At 39.8% G+C, this 24205-nt stretch overlaps 1 protein-coding gene across 3 annotated transcripts in view; it reads left to right on the top strand.

Annotated features, from left to right (window-relative positions):
- RPS6KC1 (ribosomal protein S6 kinase C1) overlaps positions 1 to 24205 on the top strand; it is a 322126-nt gene that overhangs the window by 187629 nt on the left and 110292 nt on the right. Inside the window, exon 17 of one of the 3 annotated variants that reach the window (XM_040446437.1) lies at positions 337 to 521. The exons of the other annotated variants lie outside the window; for them this stretch is intronic. Within the exon in view, the coding sequence (XP_040302371.1) occupies positions 337 to 353 (17 nt within the window). The 3' untranslated portion in view covers positions 354 to 521. Of the gene's footprint in view, positions 1 to 336; positions 522 to 24205 lie in introns of those variants that run through there. 3 annotated transcript variants of the gene reach the window in all.

Genomic DNA, 24205 nt, shown 5'->3' on the forward strand with positions numbered 1-24205 from the left:
GAGAACATGGTTGCTATTCCAGGACCCAGATGCCAATATGTGGCAGCATCTGGCTTATTGGCAAGCGTCGCCAGCAGTTGTGCTGGCTGTGTCTAGGCCTGTCATGTGGCTGAGCCTGCTAATGGGGGCCCTGTCACAAAATGGAGTTTCTTTGAGAATATGGTCTCAACCAACGAGCCCACCAGAAAGCAGTGAGCTGTACTGAGAGGACATGAATTATTGGACAGGGTGACTGCCTACTGTAGCTTTGATGCTGATCCTGGACCGTTCCGCAGAAATCCCTGTTTTATGTTGTTGGAGTCTGCTCCTCCTGTAACCTTAACTTCTTCCTGTTAGTGTTTCAGGTGCCTTAAGGCATGGAGCTCCTTGAAAGAGAAACACAAATCACGAAAACGTTGAGATAAAATCCTGCTCCTCAGAGGCGCCTGTTTGGCACGGGGAGCGCATGATAACAGCTTGCTTTAGAAAGGTGACATTTCTGCTGAAGGCTGAATAATAAAAAATGCATTTTTAAAAACTCAGCTCTTCTGTGTCTTCTGATGGTTGACTTTTGAAGTGAAGGCCATTTCTTCAATGTGAAGGGTCAGTTTCCAGGCTAGCCTCTCCAACCCCCAAACAAGGGCCTATTAACTCTTGTCATCACTGAGGAGACTGAGGAACTTTTAAAGTTAATTATCACATAATAGGGCTGTTAGTACTTTTTTCCAAGGTGCAAACACAGAGTGCTCAGAATGTGTCAAGCACTGTCGGAGGCGGAGGCGTTGAGGGGCAGAGACAGATGAAGAGCATGTGATTCCTGCCCCCGTGATGCAGGTCGTTGGTGACCAGAGTGCATAAACCTCCATTATATTCTTTCTTCCCTACAGCCTATACAGTTGGACAGGGCGGGTGATATGCTTGTGTTTTACAAATGGAGAAACTCAAATCCCAAGAAGTTGATTTGCCCCAGTTGGCGTGACAAGCTAATAAGAGCTGTGATTGGAAACTAAGTAGTTGTAGTTCTGCTTCATTGAGTGGATGTGTATTGCATTCTCAGGTTACGGACTCCGAAAGGCAGAAGCTGTGTCTTTAACTTTTTGCAACCTGCCCCCAATTAGCAGCCTCCACTCAACGCATGACCCCCTCTCTCTCCCAGACACACACACACACACACACAAATATATATATATATTTATATATAATATATATTATATTTATATAATATATATATTTATATTTATATATATAAATGATGTATGTATGTATGTATTTATGTATAAATACAGGGGCTCTTCACAAACTGAAGCCAAGTTTTCCCTGTGACTTGCTGAAAGGAAGGAACCAAAAGGAAGAACATAGCAAAAATCAGCTTGAATTAAAAGATGATAATGATCCTGGGAAGATGGTGGTGGTAATGGCAGTAGCCTACCACCTACATAATCCCACATAAAAACATACAGAGACATGTAGTAAAATCAAAATTGATAGACCGCCTCTACAACAAAACCAAGGTGGCAGGATGCCACAAATCTCAAAATGCAGGTATTTGGGGACAAAATACCAGTAACCATAAGACTTGCATGAGATGGGCATCTGTGTGGGAGACAAAAAGAAGCCACAGTATAGCTCTTCACTGTGTCTGAGAACAGCACCCCAAATAGCCAACCCCAAATAGTTTCACTAGGAAACTCAGACCAATTTGAGAACAGCAGCTGAAGGTGAAGGCATGTTGCCTGTTCTAATACCCGCTGAGCGCAAAGGGCTTGTCATAAGGGATTAAAGGCGCCGGCCCTTTGAACCCTCAAAATTGACCGGCCAGAGCTGCCTTCTAGTATCGGGCCCTTCACTGGGAAGTTACTGGGAATGGTATCAAAATTGAACTGGGTAGGGGCAAGAGAAAGGCCCAATTCAAAGGAAGGGAAGAACAGCCAGGAAATTTCAAAGCAATGTGTCATTTTTTTTTTTTAACAGTTCACACAAACAACAGAAGAGGGAGCTCTGTGAAGTTAGAGCTTTTTAAAAAATTTAGCTTGATTCATTCTCATAGTTTAGGAAAACTAATTTCACGTTAAAAATGCACAACAGAAGAGAACATCAAGTCCCATGCAAAGTTATTATAAGAGAAAGAGAATTAGGATTAGAATAATATTCTTATGAACAGTGAAAATATTCCAGGGGTGCCTGGGTGGCTCAGTCGATTGAGAGTCCGAGTGTGGATTTCGGCTCAGGTGATGATCTCACAATTCATGGGATCAAGCCCCATGTCGGGCTCTGAGCCGACCGTGTGGAGTCTGCTTGGGATGGGATTCCTGCTTGGGATGGGTTCTCTCTCTCCCTCTGGCTCTCTGCCCCTCCCCCACTCACATGCTTGTTCTCTGTCTCAAAATAAATAAATGAACTTTTAAAAGTAATTCCAGAAATATGTGCTTACAAAATGGACCAAAATTAATTTACTACTCCAAAATGAACTGAAGGACATTAAGAAAGTTAAATAAGACATGAAAGAATAACCCAAGTTGTAATTAGAAAATTCAGAAATGAGGTGGTAACTCAGGAGGGAATGAGAAATAAAAGAAAAAATTATTTTAGAAACGAAGACTAAACTAGAAAGGCCATAAGAGTGAATGAACACAACAGATAATGCCTTAAGAGAAATGTGATAGGAAAACAACTTTTTAATTGAAGGCTTAAAATTTTTTTCAGGTTCACAGAAAAACTAAAGGGAAGGTACAGAGATTGCCCTTATGCCCTTTGCCCTGCATGTGCATAGCCTCCCCCATTATCAGTATAGCCCACCAGAGGGGTACCTTTGTTAAAACTGGTGAACCTATTTTGCCACTTTGTCATAATCACCCAAAGTCCATAGTTTGTATTATGGTTCACTCTTGGTGTGGTACGTGCCTACCAGTTTGGACGAATGTGTAATGACATGTATCCTTCGTTATGGTATAAAGACTATTTTCATGACTCAAAAAATCCTCTGTGCTCTGCCTGCTCATTCTTCCCCACCCACGTCTTACCTCTCCCCCCACCCACGCCACACCTGGTAACCACTGAATTTTACCATCTCCATGGTTTTTCTTTTTCCAGAATTTCACATAGTTGGAATTATATATTATGTAGCCTTTTCGGATTGACACCTTTCTCCTAGTAATTTGCTTCCTCCACATCTTCAGGGCTTGGTAGCTCATTTCTTCTTAAGTGCTGAGTAATATTCCATTGTCTGGATGTGCTACAGTTTATCGATCCATTCACCTACTGAGGGTCATCCTGGATACCACCAAGTTTTCCGATTATGAATAAAGCTATAAACATCTGTGTGCACGTTTTTGTGTGGACATAAGTTTTCAACTCCCTTGAGTAAGTAAAAGGGAGCACTATCACTGGATTGTATGGAAGAGTATGCCCATTGGGCATTCCCACCAGCAATAAGGTGATTTCCTGTTGTTCCACATCCTCACCAGCATTTGGTGGTGTTAGTGTCCTAGACTTGGGTCATTCTGACAGGTGTGTAGTGGTATGTCATCGTTTTAATTTGCATTTCCTGATGACCTATGATGTGGGGCATCTTTTCATATACTTATTTGCCATCTTTATATCTTTTTTTGGTGAGATGCCTGTTGAAGTCTTCGGCCCATTTTTTAATTGAGTTGTTCACTTTCTTATTGTTGAGTTTTAAGAGTTCTTTGTGTATTTTGGTGAGCAGTCTTTTTATCAGATATGTCTTTTGCAAATAGTTTTTCCCAGTCTGTGGCTTGTCTTCTCATTCTCTTGACATTGTCTTTCACAGAGCAGGAGCTTTGCATTTTAATGAAGTTAAGCTTATCAATTACTTCTTTCACGGATTGTGCTTTTGGTGTTTGTATACTGAAGTCATTGCCATACCCGAGGTCATCTAGGTTTCTTTTCCTATGTTGTACTCTAGGAGTTTTATAGTTTGTATTTTACATTTAGGTCTGTGATCCATCTTTAGTTAGTTTTTGTAAAGGATATAAACTCTATGTCTAGATTTTTCTTTTTTTCCCCTTCCTCTCTTCCTTCTCTCCCTTCCTCCCTCCTCTCTTCCTCTTTCTCTCTTTCATGCAGATGTCCAGTTGTTCTAGCACTATTTGTTGAAAACACTATTCTTTCTCCATTCTATTGCCTTGGTTCCTTTGTCAAAGATTGGTTGACTTATTTACATGGTTCTATTTCTGGGCTGTGTGTTCCGTTCCATTCATCTATTTGTTCATTTGACACCACCGTGTTGTCTTGGTTACTGTAACTTCATACTAAGGCTTCAAGTGGTCTAATGTTGTTGTTCTTCAATATTGTGTTCACTATTCTGTGTATTTTGCCCATCCCTATAAACTTTAGAATCACTTTGTTGATATCCACAAAAATAACTTGCTGAGATTTTGATCGGGGTTGCATTGAATCTATAGATCAATGTGGGGAGAATGGACACCTTGACAGTATTGAGCCTTCCTATCCATGAATATGGAATGTCTTTCCATTTATTTATTTATTCATTTGATTTCATTCATTAGAGTTTTCCTTACATAGATATTGTGCTTTTTTTGTTCAGTTTATACTTAAGTATATAATTTGGGGGGGGGGGGGAAGGTGCTAATATAAATGTTAATTGTGTTTTTAATTTCAAATTCTACTTACTCCTGCTGGTATATAGGAAATTGTATCCTGAAACCTTGCTGTAGTTATTAGTTCCAAGAGACTTTTGGTGATTTTTTTCAAATTTTTAAAATAGATGCCCATGTCATTTGTGAACACATAGTTTTATTTCTTCCTGTCTCAACTGAACTTTTGTTTCTTTTTCTTGTATTATTGCATTAGCTAGACCTTCTAGTATGATGTTGAGAGTAGTGATGAGAGGAGACATCCTTACCTTGTACCTGATCTTAGCTGGAAAGCTTTGAATTTCTCACTATTAAGTATAATGTTAGCTGTAGGTTTTTTGTAAATGTTCACTATCAAGCTGAGGATTCTTCCCCTCAATTCCTACTTCACTAAGACTTTTTATCATGAATTTTGTCCACATTTACTGATATGATTGTATCGTTGTCATATCATTGTGATTTTTCTTTTTTAACCTGTTGATATGATGGATTCATTAGTTTATTTTTGAATGCTAACTTGCGTACCTGGAATAAATCTCATTTGGACATGGTGTATAAGTATTTTTATACATTTTTGAGATGCATTTTCTATTATGTTGTTGAGAAGTTTTGCATCTATGTTCATGAGAGATATTGGTCTGTAATTATTGGAATATCTTTGTCTGGTTTTGTTATTAGAATAATGCTGGCCTCATAGAATGAGTTGGGAAGTATTCCCTCTGCTTCTGTATTCTGAAAGAGATTGCAGGTAATTGGTACAATTTCTTCCCAATTGTTTGATAGAATTCACCAGTGAACCCATTTGGGCCTAGTGCTTTCTGTTTCAGAAGTCTATTAATTACTGATTATTATCGATTCAATTTATTTAATAGATATAGGCCTATTCAGATTATCTAGTTTTTCTTGTATGAATTTTGGCAAGTTGTGTCTATCAAGGAATTGGTCCATTTTCATCTAGGTTGGCAAATTTGTGGGCATAGGGTTGTTCATAGTATACCTTTATTATCCTTTAAATGTTTATAAGGTCTGTAGTGATATCCCCTTTTTCATTTCTGATACTAGTAATTTTTGTCCTCTCTCTTTTTGTCTGGTGAGATGCTTCCAGATTTTATTGATCTTTTCAAAGAATCAGGTTTTTTTATTTTTCTTTTCTGTTAGCTTCCTGTTTTCACTGTCATTGATTTCTGCTCTAATTTTTATTATTTACTTCAGCTTACTTTGGATTTGATTTGCTATTCTTTTTATAGTTTCCTAAGATAGAAAGTTAGATGATCGATTTTAGATCATATATGCATCCAATGTTGTAAATTCTTTCTAAGTACTTTCACTGCATCCCACAAATTTTGGCTAAGTTGTATTTTCATTTAGTTCAAAATATTTTAAAATTTCTTTTGGGATATCTTCTTTGACCCATGAGTTATTTAGAAATGTTTTTTGTTTGTTATATGTCCATGTATTTTGAGATTGTCCAATCATCTTTTGTTACTGATTTAATTAATATTTATATTATAGGGGTGCCTGGGTGGCTTGGTCGGTTAAGTGTGTCCCTTCGGCTCAAGGTCATGATCTCAGAGTTCGTGAGTTTGAGCCCCACATCTGGCTCTGTGCTGACAGCTCAGAGCCTGGAGCCTGTTTCAGATTCTGTGTCTCCCTCTCTCTGCCCCTCCCCTGCTCACACTCTGTCTCTCTCTCTCTCTCTCTCTCCAAAATAAATAAACATTAAAAAATTAAAAATATATATATTTATATTATATATTTTATATCATCTTTATATTTATTTAATTTTATTGTGGTTTGAAAGCAGACATATGATTTCTGTCTCTTAAATTTGTTTTATTGCCAGGAATGTGGTCTATCTTGGTGAATGCTCCATGTGAGTTTGAGAAGGATATATATTCTGCTGTTGTTCAATTAAGTAGTCTATAGATGTCAATTATATCCAGTTGTTTGATGGTGGTGAGTTCAACTTTGTCTTTACTAATTTTCTGCCAGCTGGTTCTGATAGAGGGATGTCAAACCCTGCAACTGTGTTAGTGGATTAATCTGTTTCTCTTTGCAATTCTATTAGTTTTTGCCTCACATAGTTTGACGCTCTGTTTTTAGGCACATACACATTAAAGATTATAACATCTTCTTGGAGAATTTACCTCTTTATCATTATGTAATGCCTCTGTTTATCTCTGATAACTTTTCCTTTTTTGAAATCTGCTTTATCTGAAATTAATTGTGGCTACTCCTTTCTTTTCATTTATTAAAAAAAAATTTTTTTAAACACTTATTTACTATTGAGAGACAGAGAGAGACTGAGCATGAGCACGGGAGGGGCAGAGAGAGGAGGAGACACAGAGTCTGAAGCAGGCTCCAGGCTCTGAGCTGTCAGGACAGAGCCCAATGTGGGGCTTGTACTCAAACTGCAAGATCATGACCTGAGCCTAAGTCATCTGCTTAACCAACTGAGCTATTCAGGTGGTGCCCCTCCTCCTTTCTTTTAATTAGTGTTGACATGGTTTATTTTTCTCTGACCACTTAATTTTAATTTATATGTGTCTTTGTGTTTAAAGCGGGTTTCTTGTAGACAGCATATAGTTTGTTCTTGTTTTTGTGATTGACTCTGATAATCTTTTATTTTTTTTATTTTTTATTTATTTATTTTTTCAATATATGAAATTTATTGTCAAATTGGTTTCCATACCAACAGGCACATGAAAAGATGTTTAACGTCGCTCCTTGTCAGGGAAATACAAATCAAAACCACACTCAGATATCACCTCACGCCAGTCAGAGTGGCCAAAATGAACAAATCAGGAGACTATAGATGCTGGAGAGGATGTGGAGAAACGGGAACCCTCTTGCACTGTTGGTGGGAATGCAAATTGGTGCAGCCGCTCTGGAAAGCAGTGTGGAGGTTCCTCAGAAAATTAAAAATAGACCTACCCTATGACCCAGCAATAGCACTGCTAGGAATTAACCCAAGGGATACAGGAGTACTGATGCATAGGGGCACTTGTACGCCAATGTTTATAGCAGCACTCTCAACAATAGCCAAATTGTTGAAAGAGCCTAAATGTCCATCAACTGATGAATGGATAAAGAAATTGTGGTTTATATACACAATGGAGTACTACGTGGCAATGAGAAAGAATGAAATATGGCCTTTTGTAGCAACGTGGATGGAACTGGAGAGTGTGATGCTAAGTGAAATAAGCCATTCAGAGAAAGACAAATACCATATGGTTTCACTCTGATAATCTTTTAATTAGGGCATTTAGATTATTGATGTAATCGGATTAATGTCTATCATATTCATTACTCTTTTCTATTGCCCTTGTCCTTTGTTCCTATTTTGGTCTTCTGGTCTTTTTCTGCCTGTTGTTTTAATTCAGCATTTTATGCAATTTTAATCTCTCTCCTTTCTTAGCATATTGGTCTTCCCTTCCCTCCCCTCCCCTCCCCTCCCCTCTCCTCCCCTTCCCTCCCCTTCCCTCCTCTTCCCTCCCTTCCCTTCCTCTCTTTCTCTTTTTTAGTGATTGCCCTAGAGTTTGCAATGTACATTTTCAGCTAATCCAAGTCTACTTATATATATATATATATATTATATCACTTCAGATAGTCTGAGTACTTCCTCTGTCCCTTGTATCATTGCTCTCATTCATTTTACTTATATAAGCGTGCGCGCGCGCACACACACACACACACACACATCTATATACACACGTAATTGAATATGTTGTTGGTATTATTTTGAATAAATTGTCTGTTAGAATCAGTCAAGAATTAAATGAAGGTTTTTCAATTATTCCTTCTTTGTTGCTTTCTGTTAGTTTTGGTGAATCTGAGTTTCTGACCTATGTTATTTCCCTTTCCTCTAAAGAACTTTTAACATTTCTTGCAAGGCAGGTCTATAGGCAGAAAATTTCCTCAATATCTCTTTGTGAGAAGGTCTTTTTTTTTCTTCTTCTTCACTTTTGAATGTTAGTTTCTCAAGGTTCAGAATTCTATGTTGGTGGGTTTTTTTTCTCTCAATATTTTAAATATTCCACTCTGTTCTCTTCTTACTTGAATAGTTTGTTTTTTTTTTTTTTAATTTAAAAGATTTTTTTTAAGTTTATTTATTTTGAGAGAGACAGAGCAAGCAGGGGAGAAGCAGAGAGAGAGAGGGAGAGGGAGAATTCCAAGCAGGCTCCTCACAGCCAGCACAGAGCCTGATGTGGGGCTCAAACACACAAACCGTGAGATAATGACCTGTGCCAAAAACCAAGAATCGGACACTTAACCAACTGAGCCACCCAGTGCCCTTGCTTGAATGGTTTCTTAGGAGAAGTTGGATATGATTCTTACCTTTGTTCTTCCATAGGAAGGTATTCTTTTACATAGCCTTCTTTCAGAGCTTTTCCTTGATCTTTTCTCTGGTTTAAAATGGTATATGTAGGTGTAGTATTTTGGTTTGGTTTGGTTTAGTTTGTGGTTTTTTGCATTTTTTCTGCTTGGTGTTGTCTGAGCTTCCTGGATCTGTGGTTTGATGTCTGACATTAATTTGGGGAGATTCTCCATAATTATTGTTTCAAAGATTTTTTTCTTTTCCTTCTCCTTCTGGTGTTCTCATTACATGTGTATCACACCTTTTGTATTTGCCCCACAGTCCTTGGATATTCTGGTTTTCTCAATATTTATTCTCTTTCCTTTTCAGTTTTCAAGGATTTTATTGATATATCCTCTAGCTCAGAGGTTTTTTACTCAGTGATGTCCTGTCTACTACTAAGCCCTTCAAACGTATTCTTCATTTCTGTTAACGGTGGTTTTGTTTTTTGTTTTTTGTTTTTATCTCCAGCATTTCTTTTTGCTTCTTTCTTAGGATTTCCATCTCTCTGCTTATATTGCCCATCTGTTCTTATGTACTGTCTACTTTATCCATTAAAGCCCTTACTGAATTAATCATAGTTGCTTTAAATTCCCAATGTGATAGCTCCAACATCCGTGCTATGTCTAGTTCTGGTGTTTTCTCTGTGTCTTCGAGTTGTGTTTTTTGCCTTCGGGTAGTCCCTGTAATTTTTTTTCATGATAGCTGGACATGAAGTACTGGATAAAATGCCTGGCTATGAATAGGCCTTTAGTAGTGTAATGGTGAGGTGTGAGGTATGAGGAAGTATTCTATAGTCCTACAATGAAATCTCACTCTTTCAGTGAGACTGTGCCTCTGGACTGTGAACTTCACAAGAGTTTCTCAGTTTTTTTCAACCTCTCTAGGTAGGACAGGATGGCTAGAGTGGACTGGAGTTGAATATTTCCCTTCTCCCACATAGAAGGCTAGAGGTGATTGCGGTTGGGTATTTCCCTTCTCCAGGTCAGTTGGCTCTGATAATACCCCAGTAGGTTAGGCTCTGGTTAACTAGTTTCCCCTGAAGGGCAAGTCTTGTTAAGAAGAACAGAGTGCTCTGGCGTATTTCAAAATGATTTATTTCCCCCTCCCTTGCTAGAAGCACAGAAGTGCAAGGGGATTTTTCTCCAGTATTTACTGTGGGAACTCGGTCAAATTGCTGGAAGTATTATTTCACAATGTTGTGGAATATCGTTACTGAATCCCCTGGAGTTTTTAACTCTCAGACCTGTTTTCACTGAGCCTCTTTCAATTTGTCAATTACAGTTTAGGTTTCCCTATTCTGGTATTGTTCCCACAGTGTTTTACACTTGTAAGCCTCTCTCTGGTAACCTATGACTTCACTTGTCTTTCTTTTCAGTCTGGGGGCATCAGGTTGCCTTGTGTATCATACACTCTCTTACAGATTCCAAAAGAGTTGTTGGTTTTCCAGTCTGTTCAGAATTGTTATTCGGATGGAGTGGTAATTTCTAAGATACTTACATGCAGAACTGGAAACTAGAAGTCAGAACATTTTTAAAAATAAAAAAATTAAGAAAGAGGGGCGCCTGGGTGGCTCAGTCAGTTAAGCATCTGACTTTAGCTCAGGTCACAATCTCATGGTTTGTGAGTTTGAGCCCTGTGTCGGGCTCTGTGCTAACAGCTCAGAGCCTAGAGCCTGCTTCAATTTCGGTGTCTCCTCCTCTCTCTGCTCCTCCCATGCTCATGCTCTGTCTCTCTCTGCCTCTCAATAAAAAATTAACATTAATTTTTTTAATTAAGAGAGATAAAAAGAATTAAAGAGAAAGTGGTGTATATTGAAGTAGGCAAAGAAAATCAAACATATGGTTGTTGGAGATCACAAAGAAAACCAAAGCAAGGCAACTGAACTGTAAAGATGAATTCAAGAAAACTTTTTTGAAATTAAAAAAAATTGAAGCTACATGGAAAGAGCATACTGCATACCTGAGAATGTTGACAATATGATTAACACAGAAAAAAAAATGAGCTTCTAGAATAAAAAGTGCACATGACTTACAAGAGAGAAAAGTTAGCTTATAATTACACTTCTCAACAGCAGTGCTTTATTGAGAGAAAAATGAAACAACATATTTAAAGTAAGGAAAGAAAATGTGAGCGAAGGCTTTTATACCCAGCAAAACTGACTCTAAGAATAAAGGGCACAAATAGTTATCAACATGCAAACATTCAGGGAATATTGTTCCCATGAGCTCTTCCTGAGGAATCTAGTAGAATGTATTGTAAATGACTTAAACAATGAGAAAGACACCAACATAAGAACTTACAACATTAAATAGTGTCCTGGACCATGGGGGAGAGTATAGTGTGCAATGGCTACATGGTCTCAATGTGTAGATGTAATAAACTTTTATTTTAATGGAGAAAGTAGGAAGGTATATGCAAAAACACTTAAATGTTTTTGAGAATCATATTGGTGGTGATATTAGTATTGTCATTCTGAGATTGTTGCTGTGCAATGTCAGAACAGTAATGTTGGGATGTTTTAATTCTGTCGTTCTCTCTGCTTTTAAGAACCCAAGTTCTCAGAATGCAAGACAGGAGATTCCACTGTTATAGAGTGGTTAAGTAAAAACTCCATAGTATTGAATCTGCATAGAAAGTACAATATACATTTATGAGATGTTTTTATCTTTGAATCATAATATTTCATAGTTCATTCTGCTGAAAAGTTCTAGAAACAAGGTCTAATTTAGCAAAGAGCATCCCCAACACCCAGATTGTGGTTTTGAAACACTCATTTCTCTGTAAAAGAAATTAGGGCTTCTTGAGAAATAAGTCTAGGGCAGGAAGTCTATAAAATGAAGTTGGAACATGTTAGATAACAAGGAAACTATCAAAGACTTCTGAGGTCATGTCAGAAGGACTCAGCCTCCTACTGGTCAAGATGGGACAGTTTGACCTTCAGTAATGATAAAAATTGAAACCTGTCATGTATGTTTAAATTCATGATTTGATAATATTAGAGAGAATTGATCATTGGGGCACCTGGGTGGCTCAGTCAGTTAAGTGTCTGACTCTTGGTTTCATTTCAGGTTATGTTCTCACGTTTGTGAGTTTGAGCTCTGCGTCAGGCTCTGTGCTGACAGTGCAGAACCTGCTTGGGATTCTCTCTTTCCCTCTCTCTCTGCTCTCCCCTGCTGGCTGTCTCTGTCTCTCTCTCAAAATAAATAAACTTAAAAAAAAAAAAAAAAAGAACTGATCACCTTTAGGAAAGGTAAACCAATTCATATCTTGAAAACTGGGAAATAAAAGGAAAGAATTAAGCATTTACCCTGGTTTTTATATGAACTGTGCCACTTGGTATCCAAATAGTAAATTAAGGGCACAGTATCTTATAAAACTATTCTAATTACAAAATGAAAAAGAAATGATAGAATATCACCATTTTGCAACCCCCGCTGGACACATACAGGCATTCAGCATCAATAGTGGCATAGATTAAAAACTGAAAGATAACCAGACATTATGGGCCTTCTGTAGTATTGCTGGACACTACCTATAGTCTTGCTAAAGAGTTGTAACCTGGTCTGATCCTTAAGTGGACTGAGCTTCCAATTTGCAGGAAATGCAGAAGACAGGAATGTGTTGAACTTCATTGTGAGCAGGCAGTCAGCAACATCAAGACACTGGGAAATTATAGGTCAAACTTCCCAAATTCTTCCACAAATGATTTGTAAAGAAATGGAAGGGGTGGAGGAGAAATTCTGTGGATTAAAAGAGAATTAAACGATAGTAAAATTGGGGGTCACCTGGGTAGCTCAGTTGGTTGAGCGTCTGACTTTGGCTCAGGTCATGATCTCGAGCCCTGCATCGACAGCCCTGCTGTCAGCACACAGCCTGGAACCTGCTTCAGATTCTGTGTCCCTCTCTCACTCCCCCTCCCCCGTTCGCATTCTGTCTCTCTCAAATATACGTAAACATTAAAAAAAAATTTTTTTAAGATACTAAAAGTTTTAAGAAGGGCAAGACTAAACAATAGTGTCTACTGATGCACGTTTGGATTTGGGTGATAAAATGATTTTTAAGAAGTGACAACTATCATGGACAATTGTTACTTTGAGGGAAGAGGGGTTATGATTGGGGCACACGGAGGAATTTCTGGGGTGGCTGTCTATATAATATCTATATATTATATATGTAGTGAAAAAAGATAAAAGAAGATGTTGGTGCTGGTTACCTGGTCCTTTTACTAGATACGGATTCCTACAGAACTACTGCTAGCCTTTATTTGTCTTTGTGCAATTTAGAAAAAGGCAGACTTTCTTCAAGGCATTGACTCCTATTGGCCAGTAAACACAAAAGTCTACAATGCCTATGAAAGGAAGGGTGCCTTTGAGCAGTGTACAGCTTGCACAACTTTATGAAATGGCCTTTGTCTATGTTGGTTCAAGATAATCTCCATTTGGTGTTTATTAAGGAAAGGAATTTATTTTTTGCAAACACCATTTTGTTCTTTGAAAAATTTTACCTGAATGTACTTTAGCAATCCAGTGGGATAGAGAAAGTGCTTATTCTCACTAATATTTCGCTTGCCCATTTTAGCATACAATATCACTCAGGTAGAATTAAGTACTTCCTGAGATATTGTGTGATATTAGAAACGTTTAAGGGGGCACCTGGGTGGCTCGGTCAGTTAAGTGTCCGACTTCGGCTCAGGTCATGATCTCATGGCTGGCGGGTTTGAACGCCGCATCAGGCTCTGTGCCGACAGCTTGGATTCTGTATCTCTCTCTCTCTCTCTCTCTCTCTGTCTCTCTGCCTGTTCCCCACTCACACTCTCTCTGTCTCTTAAAAATAAATAAACATTAAAAAATTAAAAAAAAAAGAAATGTTTAGGAAGGCTAGCTAGCTTCGGAGCCAGGAAGTTCTAGAGTGTCATACCTCTGGTGTGGCTAGCACCATTTGGGCTCTAGCCCCCATCTTGGCCGGGTCCAGAACTTCATTCACCATAAATCATCAGGTTCAGGGGAATAGACCAACATTAGGAAAAGTTCAGAAGATTGTGATATAAGTGAAAATGTCTATTTGCTAATTTCCCATAATAATAATAACTGCTAAATAAACGAGAATACTCACGTTAGCTCTGTTCTCCCAATGAGGCAAGTACCTCTGAAGCCAGAAGGTTGTGTGATTTGCAAAGGGAGGTGGATGATCCTAATGGCTGGTGACATTCTCATCACATTCTGATCCACCCATCTCCACTCCAGGGAGATACCTGCCAGCTGGACCAAAACACTTGTGTCAACCGTGTCAGCATCCTACAATAGACACACTTACAAATTCTTGCTCTCCAGCTCACATTTTCCCAGGCTCCGCATAGAGGGAGGGGGGAACACTGGGTCAACCCTAGTGTTTAGGGGCATGACAATTGAAGCAACCAGCTCACCTTACATTACAAAGAATGTCAGGTAAATGAGCCTAACAGACATGGAGCACCTTCCATGGACTAGAGGAACAAACAGTGGTTTCTGATCTAAAGTAGACAGCCTGGTAAGGCCAGATTTAAACATTCTTTGCCCACTTCTACTATTTGAGAGATATATATGTATCTTTATCTATCTATCTATCTATCTATCTATCTATCTATCTATCTATCTACATATCTATCTGTGTGTGTGTGTGTGTGTGTGTGTGTGTGTGTGTGTGTGTGTGTGTGATTGAATCAGATTGAATCAGAGAAAGCATCTTCAGCTTGGCCTGTGTCTAAGGTATCCAAAATGCAGATCACTGGGTTTCTGTCAAAATAGTTTTATTGGGTTTCTTTTCTTGGGCTTTTGTGTTACAGGACTGGACTACCCCTTAACCAAATCCATACATGTCATTAGACTGGATCAGATCTGTTGGATCCTATTGGATCTACCTTATCAGGTAGAAGCCTGTCGTTCAGTTGTGTACTTAGAGAAACAGTAGTAACTTCCTCTGACGGTGGCAAAGTACTGAGAAGCAGGACTCCTGTCTCTCCACCCTTCCTTTAATGCTGTAGGTCTATGTGATTGGGTTGGGCTGGGGTTTTTGTTTGTTTCTTTTTTTTGGTCTGGCCTAGAACAGGAAACTGTTGCTGCTGCTCCCGGTTTCTGGGCTCCTCCTGTTCGGAGCTCAGGTGATCGTGGGGTGTGAGCTCACTGCTGTTCCTCAAGTCCTTCAGCACAGCCACTGTATTGTCTTCTCACATGCCTGGCACCTGGACTGGAAACATAGTATCTAAAATTAACGAGTTCTTTCCGTCCTGGAACTTTGCACTCACCTTTAGAACTCAAATGAGGGCTTGGCGATGACAGAATTAATCTGGGAAATTGGATGCTCCAAAATAAGACTTAAAGACCCCATCCCTTAAATATATTGGACCCGAAATGGAGATGATTATGTATATTTTGGGTTTAAAAGAGTTTTGTAAAGAAAATTTTTGTTGCCATGAGTTTTTAGTTTAATTGCCTGGCAGGGTGGGAAATCCCAACACAACAGCGTGGAACTGGGGCATGAAAAGCAGCAAGTGAGACGGATTTATGAAGCCCATAAATAAAAATGAAACTCATTTCATTGTCCAAATTGAGTGGAAAGGCACAATCTATCCCAATTCTGATAAATGGAAGAATGGGACATACATAGAGGAAAGTTCTTTCCATTTTAATAAGGCAAGATAATGGGTGTGACATAACTGAGGAATTTCAGAAAAAAGGACATTTCATTTTGCCAGATTTGACCAAGGAGGCATGTTACCCGTATCCACTCTAAGGGAGAAAATGCACACTTTCCCAAAAAGAAGTACAATCGACTGCATGTTTAAACAGTGCCCAAATGAGCATTTTTTTTTTTTTTTCCTGTAAAGGCAACAGCAGTGAAAAGAATGAGAAGCAAAGGCCAAGGTGGCAGCCACGTTAGGCAGGAGATTTTCCTACTCCTGGAATCTGGGGGCTCGCCAACCTTTTCCTATTCTCTCCTAAGAAGCACATTGGTACTTAACTGTTCTTTGAAGCCTGTTTACTCCTGTACAAATGGATCAGATAAGACTGAGGGTGGGTGCCAACAATGAATAGCTAGATTTTAAAAAAAGGGATGATGTAGAGTGGCTGCAATTTGAGTGGCAGGATATTGGTGCTTTGTGGTTCCCCAGTGAGGTTTGGGCCGCTGTGGGCTTCCTTTGCTACGTTGATTTCCAGCCCCACCTTCTCTGATGTGTCAACTGAGCCTATTCCCTTTCCAACTAAATGCCTGGGTTCTTTAGATTTTTCTTTGTAGTTCTTTGCTCATCCATTGTCTGTCTATTTCTGGGCAAGTATACAAGTTGGTATAAATTACACGTGCAGTCACTAGTCATGAAACTAGATAGAAGCCAACGGGCTTGTAAGGGGTAAAAACCCAGGCATGACCTTGTTGTCTTTGATGTGGATCTAAAGGCTCACTTGTCATTCATCTTTTTAAAATGTTTGTTTATTTACTTTTGAGGGTGGGGAGAGAGAGAGTAGGGGGAGGGGCAGAGAGGGAGGGAGACAGAATCCTGTGCTGTTAGCACAGAGCCTGGGCATGAACCCACGAATCGTGAGATCATGACCTGAGCCGAAGTCAAGAGTCTGACGCTTAACAGACTGAGCTCCCCGGGCGCCCCAAGGCTCACTTGTTGTTCATCGAATTTAATAAACATTTGAACACTTGTCTTGTACTACTTACCCTGCTGGGCACTGTACATGGTTTAAAGATAAGCTAGGCCTGCTCCTCTCCACAGTGATCCCACAACAAATGGCAGTTTTTACTTCTTCCCTCAGTCTCATCAGCACCCCCTGATACATTCAACCTCGAAAAAAAATGGCACGCTTGCTTTGCAGATGTGGCTTCCAGACAAGTTTCTAAGCCCCTTCCAGGTGGATTCCTCCTGAAACCTGTCTTACGTAGAAATTCTGAAGCTACCACAGGCTCCGGAGGAGTAGACACCAAAAATGCCCTCTGGCGCTGAAGGGTCATATACCCAAACCATCTCTTCATCTCTTTATTCACACAGAAAATGAGGAGCTTAAACTGAGGTTAAGAAGAGTAGATTTCATCCCACTTCTTGCTGTGAATTTCTGGAAGCATCCTGCCACCTTTTTGCACATTGAGGAGAATCCACACTTGTCTGGGAGATGATGCAGTCTCCTCTTGGGCCTCCTCTCACCCTTTAGCTTTAAGAATCCACTCTACAGCGGGGCGTCTGGGTGGCTCAGATCTGGGCTCTGATCTGGGCTCAGGTCACGATCTCACAGTTTGTGAATTCGAGCTCTGCATCAGGCTCTATGCTGACCGCAGGGAGCCTGCTTGGGATTCTCTCTCTCTCTGTCTACCCCTCCCCACTCATGCTTTCTCTTTCTCTAAATAAATAAATAAATAAATAAACAAACAAACTTAAAAAAAAAAAAAGAATTGACTCTACAGCAACTTAGCCAAATTGATTTAAAACCTGTCCGATATGGACTCCTGGAGTCAATCTTTCTTGTTTGGTGTTCTACCCTTGGATCATTAAAGACCGTGACTGTGAAGAGCTTCTCACATGTTGAGAACTTGACTAAATAAGCAAAACATGGGTCGGTGAATGGGGGAGAAGTCTGCTCTGAAAATTGGAGTCCCGAGAGACCGAAGTCAGCACATTTGCAGCATCGTGTCGGGGAGAGGCACTGTGCAGAGAGCACAGTGCTTCAACCACAAGAGAGGCTCCCTGTGGCACAGAGGGGCAATTCCATTGGGCAGAACCCTCCCACACAATTCTGCATCTCTGTTCTGACTTTGAGTTCACTAAGGAGGATTCTGATAAAAAACTCAGCTTCTTTTCCTAAACATTGGAAAGGAAAGCCCCTGGATAGGGAGCATGTGAATTCCAAGTTCTGGAAAGGGAATTTCTGAATTCCTCCATTATAAATTAGTAAGTTAATATACTCATTTATTGGCCACTTGTATGGTAATTTGATCAGAGTAAGGTCATCACTAAGAAAATCTGATTTGTCAGGCTGAGGATCAGTCTCTGGAACTTGTTGCCTTGAGATGCTTGACAACACCTTTCCCGTGACCACCGCCTATGGCATCTCTCCAGGGTGCCTCCCCAAATTCAGGCACGGTCCCCATCGCTTTCACCCAAGGATGAGGCCATCCATCAGACTGGGTACTCGTTAGGCCATGGGTTTTAAAGATTTTGTGTCTTTCTCCTCCCTACCACCCTATGACAGACAATAATTTGCTAAAAAGCGGAATGGGGTAGAGGAAGCTGGATTATGCAATTTAACAGGATCATTGAGAAACAAAGGAAGGACTGCAGGCCCTCTTAAATCATGATTGGGTGTTTGCTCTGATTTGCTGGTGGGGACTTGAACGACACTTCTCTGACCAATGAGCGCTCCCCCATGATGCTCCTGGCAAAAGGGGGAGAAAGAAAGAGAGAAACCCACCATTAAAGTCAGGCTAACCTCCTCTTTGAAAAACTCTGACCTGGATGAGGGATAAACCCAGAAGGAAAAAAATTTGAAAAGTTTACTTCAGGTTGAGAATTTCTAATTCCACCACTTTTGTGTGTGTGTTGTTGCATGATAGACATGACAGCATCTCCTCATTATTATGGAAAATATAGGGTTGGTGTTAATTACTATCTGAATATGAATGGGAGCAGAAGTGGGCATAGCCTGCACTGGCCTTTCTTTGACAAGGTATAACTTTCTTCTGAATTTCTGTGTTAATTAATGCTTATTTAAAAACCACTTTAATTGGTAGTAAACACCTCAACTTTTTGTACTCATTAAAATGCAGCCATTGATGTGTGATGGATTTTTTTTAAAGCTTAATTAACTTTCCTTCTGTATATATAACCTATAATAATGACAAACATATTGGGAAAAAATTACCCCTGCTTTTTCCCCCTCTATCCCTACCCCCATTATAAAGACATTTTTAGCTAGGGATGTCTCACTTTGTTAGGATAAGATGCCATTAATTTGGCATTTTGGAGAAGAGTAGGTGGCAGGAAATCAAAGCTTTTGACACATTGGTCATTTCTAAACCAAATACTCATATTTGTAAGGCAGAAAGAATATTTATTTAAGTAAAAAGTTTAAAGAAACCAATACCCGAGATGACCCAAGACTTGACTGGACTATCTTTGTGGAAAATGTAAAATTCTTAAGATGTTCTTGGAAATGTTTTCTTGGAGTGGTTATAGTTGTGTAGAAATCAAGTAATTCATCTCTCCCCTTTTCCATTAGATATAGTCAATATTAAAATAATAAAACTGGGGCGCCTGGGTGGCTCAGTCGGTTAAGCGTCCGACTTCGGCTCAGGTCATGATCTCGCGGTTCGTGAGTTCAGGCCCCGCGTCGGGCTCTGTGCTGATGGCTCAGAGCCTGGAGCCTGTTTCGGATTCTGTGTCTCCCTCTCTCTGACCCTCCCCATTCATGCTCTGTCTCTCTCTGTCTCAAAAATAAATAAACGTTAAAAAAAATTTAAAATAATAAAACTACCTTAGGGAAAATTTGGAAAATAGAACAATTAGTATAGTTTCACCTATCCTCACACAACAGTTTTTAATTTTTCATAATTTCTTTGCATTCTTTGTCCATAGTGGGCACAAAATTGTTAAACAGTAAAACCATAGTCAGCAGGTGTAGAAGGAAATCAGCAGGAGCATAATTAGGAGGAAGAATTGACCTTGTGGTTTAACAGCCATTGGATAGGAACTCGGGTTTTATCAAGAGGGGTGGGTGCTATAGCTCTAGGGGCCAAGTCATACAAGGGCCACAGTGGGGAGTTTCAGTCACTTAGTCTCTTACAGTCCGTGCTCTTGGTCAACAGGGAGACCAAGTCCCATCATCTGATCAGATTCTGACTTGTTCACACCTTCGAATTATAGAACTCCTGTTGATTGCAGTCTCAGACTCATTGGTGAGGACGACTATCAGAGTTTCTTGTGACTTTTCATAGTTTAATTTTAATATTTCTTGAGCAAGTGGCTGTCTAAAAGCATTTAAGTCTCTGGAGAGGGCACAGTGGATGACTGTAGAGATAACAGGTATTACAAGAATCATCAGAAGGCCTTGGATAGTGCTTATTAGTCCAGCTCCTGTCTCACCTAGGATCAGTCAGGAGAACAATTACATCCTCCACCAAAGGAGAAGAGGGGTTTGAGATCAGTAAATTTGTCCAACGCTTTGTTAATTCTCTTGATTTACCAAGGTGGCATCTGGAATAACATTATTAGTGGAAGGAGTTTTAAGAATCTCATTTCAACAGAGTTCCAAACAAACAGAGAAGAGAAAAGATAGTTATGAAAGGGAGGAAAAAGAGATAAAGATATGGCAGTCAGTGGCTTCCTGTGTTCTAGGGTCTTGATGGGAGATCATAGGCCAAAGCTGTCCATGTCTAGCTGTGTGCTGCTTGATCAAGATTCTCAGGAAAGCTGTCTCCTTGTGATGCCATTGGCTTCAGAAGAATCCTGAGGGCGTCTCAGTTTTAAATCTCCTGTCCATATCGAAGTCTAGAATGTAGGTATATATATCTTGGAAATCGTGGGGCAATTCCTTGGAATTTCACTGCAGTGTTTGCACTTAATGGTACATGATACGATTCCTTCTAAGAGGTACACTCTCTTTAAAACCAACACAGAAAGTAGATAAGGCAATTGTGCTATTGGACATCAGAGTAATCCTGGAAGGTGAGATCTGAGAATGGCTTCACAGACTAGGTTTTTAACCAGTCAATTTTGATATGAAAGATCTCAGGGAAAGGTGCTAAGAGATCTTGTCTTGTATTTATGCTCTTTTCATATCTGCCCATTGTCAAATTTTGATCTATATATTTGACACAATATTGATAATCAAATAGATTGATAGAGTCTAAGGAGTCCCAGAAGATATGTTCTTAGGACAAGCCTTAGTTCTTCAGGGAACTTTTGTCTTTTCTTCCTAGGGGTTGTGAAGTCCTTAACTAAATTGTGCAAATCTAATCTTGACCAAGGAGTAGAGTTATAAGTCCATTGTCCCCCGACTTATGTTAAAAAAAAAACAAAAAACAAAAAACAAAACAAACAAACATTGTGAAGAGATCTTGTCCAGTGAGAAAGGATGTGTTTAAGAAGGGGCAGTGGAGCAGAGGAAAGGGGGTCTGGTGAAGGTGCAGGAGGAGGAGAGCAAGAGTAAAGAAGTTAAGGTTCAGGGAACAACAGGGAGGCCAGTATGCAGTCAATTGTGTTAGGAGAGCAAGAAGGGAGTTTAAGTTTGGATTTTAGATCATCCAGGGATTTACTGACCTTTTCTAAAGCATCTTTAAAGGAAGCAATTTTAGGATTTTCCTTTCTTTCACAGGCCTCTTTATACCAATAAAAAATACTGACCATGAAATATTTGTACTCTTTGAACCCTTTGATCCTAAAGTGGATTATTTTACTCATACTCAAATTCACTAGAGTGGTCCCTGAAATTCTAAATTGTTCTTCGTAAGGTTGCTTCAGAGCTTCAAATATTTGGTGTTACTTGTAACCATATTTGTAAATGTAAGAAGCTGGACAAAGATCTACAAGTTCATTGAATGGCTGGGGATTTCCTCAGAATCTTGGTACTACATAGCCATCTTGTTGAGAACCCTAAATTGTGAAGTAAATCAAACATAAAGTTTTCACCAAGGACAATTAAGAAGGAAGAACAAAAGCTTAGGTTGGGCTTCAACATAAAGAGAGCCAAGTACTAGATACTAGTCAGGGGCAGGATTTCCTCAGCTGTCTAGACCCTGGCCATCTCAGAAGGAGAGACTCAGGTTGGTGGGGAGTCTCCTGCATTGTCTGTCTTTCTCAGAGTGACTTGGGCTAGCAGCATTGGGTCCAGGCAATGATTAGAGTCTTGACATCAAAAAACACGGAAGATAATCAACCAGAGCACCGTGAGTATAAGCCTTTGTTTGAGTGGTACAGTACGAGAAGACTCTGAAGGAATCTCTCTTCTCTTGGAGAAGAGTAGTATTTCTATAGAGCTTTAATAGAAGAGTCTACTGAAGCACAGCTAGTTTGGGGAATAGTTGGTCAGAGATGGTTCTCAGAGGGGGAGTTAGTCTTGTGGTTTAGCAGCCATTGGTGGGGCAGTTCAAGTTTATCAAAAGGGATGGAAGAGGCAGTGAAAATGTTTTAGTTTTTCAGGATCTTTTTATGCAAGAGTGCTTGCTATATTGACAAAAGAAGTCACTCTAGTGTGATGGGGGAGGAGTGGGTAAAAGGGGATGAATCTTTCAAGAGGCTTTCTACTCAGCAGTTATTTTCTTTACAGAAGCAGGGGAAATTGTTGCTTCTTTCTCGCCGATGCCTTACTCCCATCTCAACCCTACTTGTCCCACAATCCACCAAAACAGCAGGGGAAATGAAGTTATAGCTAAGCAGCAGTAGACAGCAGTATCAGACAAAGTTCCAATGAAGAATGGGTTGAATGTTTGCATCCCTCCAAAATTCATCTGTTGAAATCCTAACACCCACTGTGATGGTATTTGGGGTATGGCCTTTGGGTGATTAAGTTATGAGGGTGGAACCCTCATGGTGGGGTTAGTCCTATTGTTAGAAGAGACACAGAGAGTGAGTGAGGATACAAAGAGGAGGCATCTGCCCACTAGAATGGGAGCTCATCAGATCTGCCAGTTCCTTGATAGTGGGCCTCCCAGCTTCCGGAGCTATGAGAAATAAATGTATGGTGTTTCAGTTACTCAGTCTATGATAATTTGTTATAGCAGTCTGAGGTGGCTAAGGTACTGACATTGGACAGGAATTCAAGTTTCCAGAATTCCACAGTAATGGTCAGGAACAGAGAGAGCCTGAGCTCTTGCAGCCAGCTGACTGAACTCACACAGACTGATAATGCATCTTCACTTTAAACACTGAAAAGGAGTCTCCACTGTTTGGCCTTACCATGGGGGTCATGTGAGAATTTGCTCATGTACTGTGAGACACATCCAGACAGGAGTAGGCCTTGCTCAGGAACAAGCATGCGAAAGGGCCATTTATGGCTCCTGTGGCCTCTCCACTTGGAGTACAAGAATCTGAATACAGGTATCCCTTATGCCTGTCCAGTCCAGATACCTCTGCTTACTATGTCTAAACAGTCTCTTTAGCTGAGGACTGTATTATGTCGAAGAGAAATACTAACTGAGAAGACCTGAATGCATATTATGGAATGAAGTGCATGCATTTAGTGAATAGGTGATGTAAGCATTAATGTGCGTACTTAGAAATAACTACATGTGGTTTGGTTTTGATGTTAATTTGCCACCCTTCCTTTGGTTTTGCTTCTTCTTTCTCTGGTTTTTCATTTTCTACTGATCTTCTCTGAGCATACCAGTCCTTGTCCCAAGCTGAGCCTTCCCAGACCAGCTGCCTCAGCCTGAGTTCCAAGCCAGGAAGATCTTCAGCCTGCTGGCAGCAGCTCAGCTGTCCTGAAACTCCGTCACCATCATCCTGGGAATCCTTCTCAAGTTTCTGCTGTGTTAGATCTCCAAATTCCTGAATCCCACATCTTCATCTTCCTTGTTCTAGTAACTTTAGGAGTAAGAGTGCAGAGGTGATGCATTTATTTTTAGTATTTTGCCTGAAAATATATAATTCCTTCCAGTTGGATAGTTTGGCTAGGTATAGAGTTTAAGCTGACTCCATTCATTCAGAATTGTAGTCAGTTCTCCTGCATTGCATTCCTATTTCTGACCCTGTGGACACCACTTTTTTCCTCTTTGACAGCTTTTAAGATCTTTTCTCAATTCCAGTTGTTCTGAATTTCCCAGTCATGTGCCTTTTTCTCAGTTTTCCCAATGATGAGCTTTCCATAGGAACTTTTGATCTGGAAACTCATGTCTTTCAGATTAGAGACTATTTATTGTGTTACTTCTGTTTGCTGTTCCTGCTAGATTTCCCATTAGCTATGTTTGGGCCTTTTGGAGTGATGAAAAAACACTTTTTTTTTGTTTTATGTTTTCTTTTCTTTCTTTCTTTTTTTTTGATGGGGGGGAGGGGTGGGATTGTTGCACAAAGTAAACTTTATTTATAGCAAATCAGGAGATCGAGGAATAACTTCCAAAGCTGTGATGCTCCAAGCAAGGGCAAATGGGTTCCTATGATTTAGGAATGAACACTGAAATACAGGGGCCTTGTCATTGCATGTGGAGGTAGGGCAGAGGTGGTACATGTGCCTTAAGGAAACGTGTCTATACATCCATTGCGTGTTATGTAAATGAGGCTTATGAT

Source organism: Herpailurus yagouaroundi, unplaced genomic scaffold (genome assembly GCF_014898765.1).
Source record: "Herpailurus yagouaroundi ecotype Mexico unplaced genomic scaffold, PumYag 195, whole genome shotgun sequence".
Lineage (NCBI taxonomy): Eukaryota > Metazoa > Chordata > Mammalia > Carnivora > Felidae > Herpailurus > Herpailurus yagouaroundi.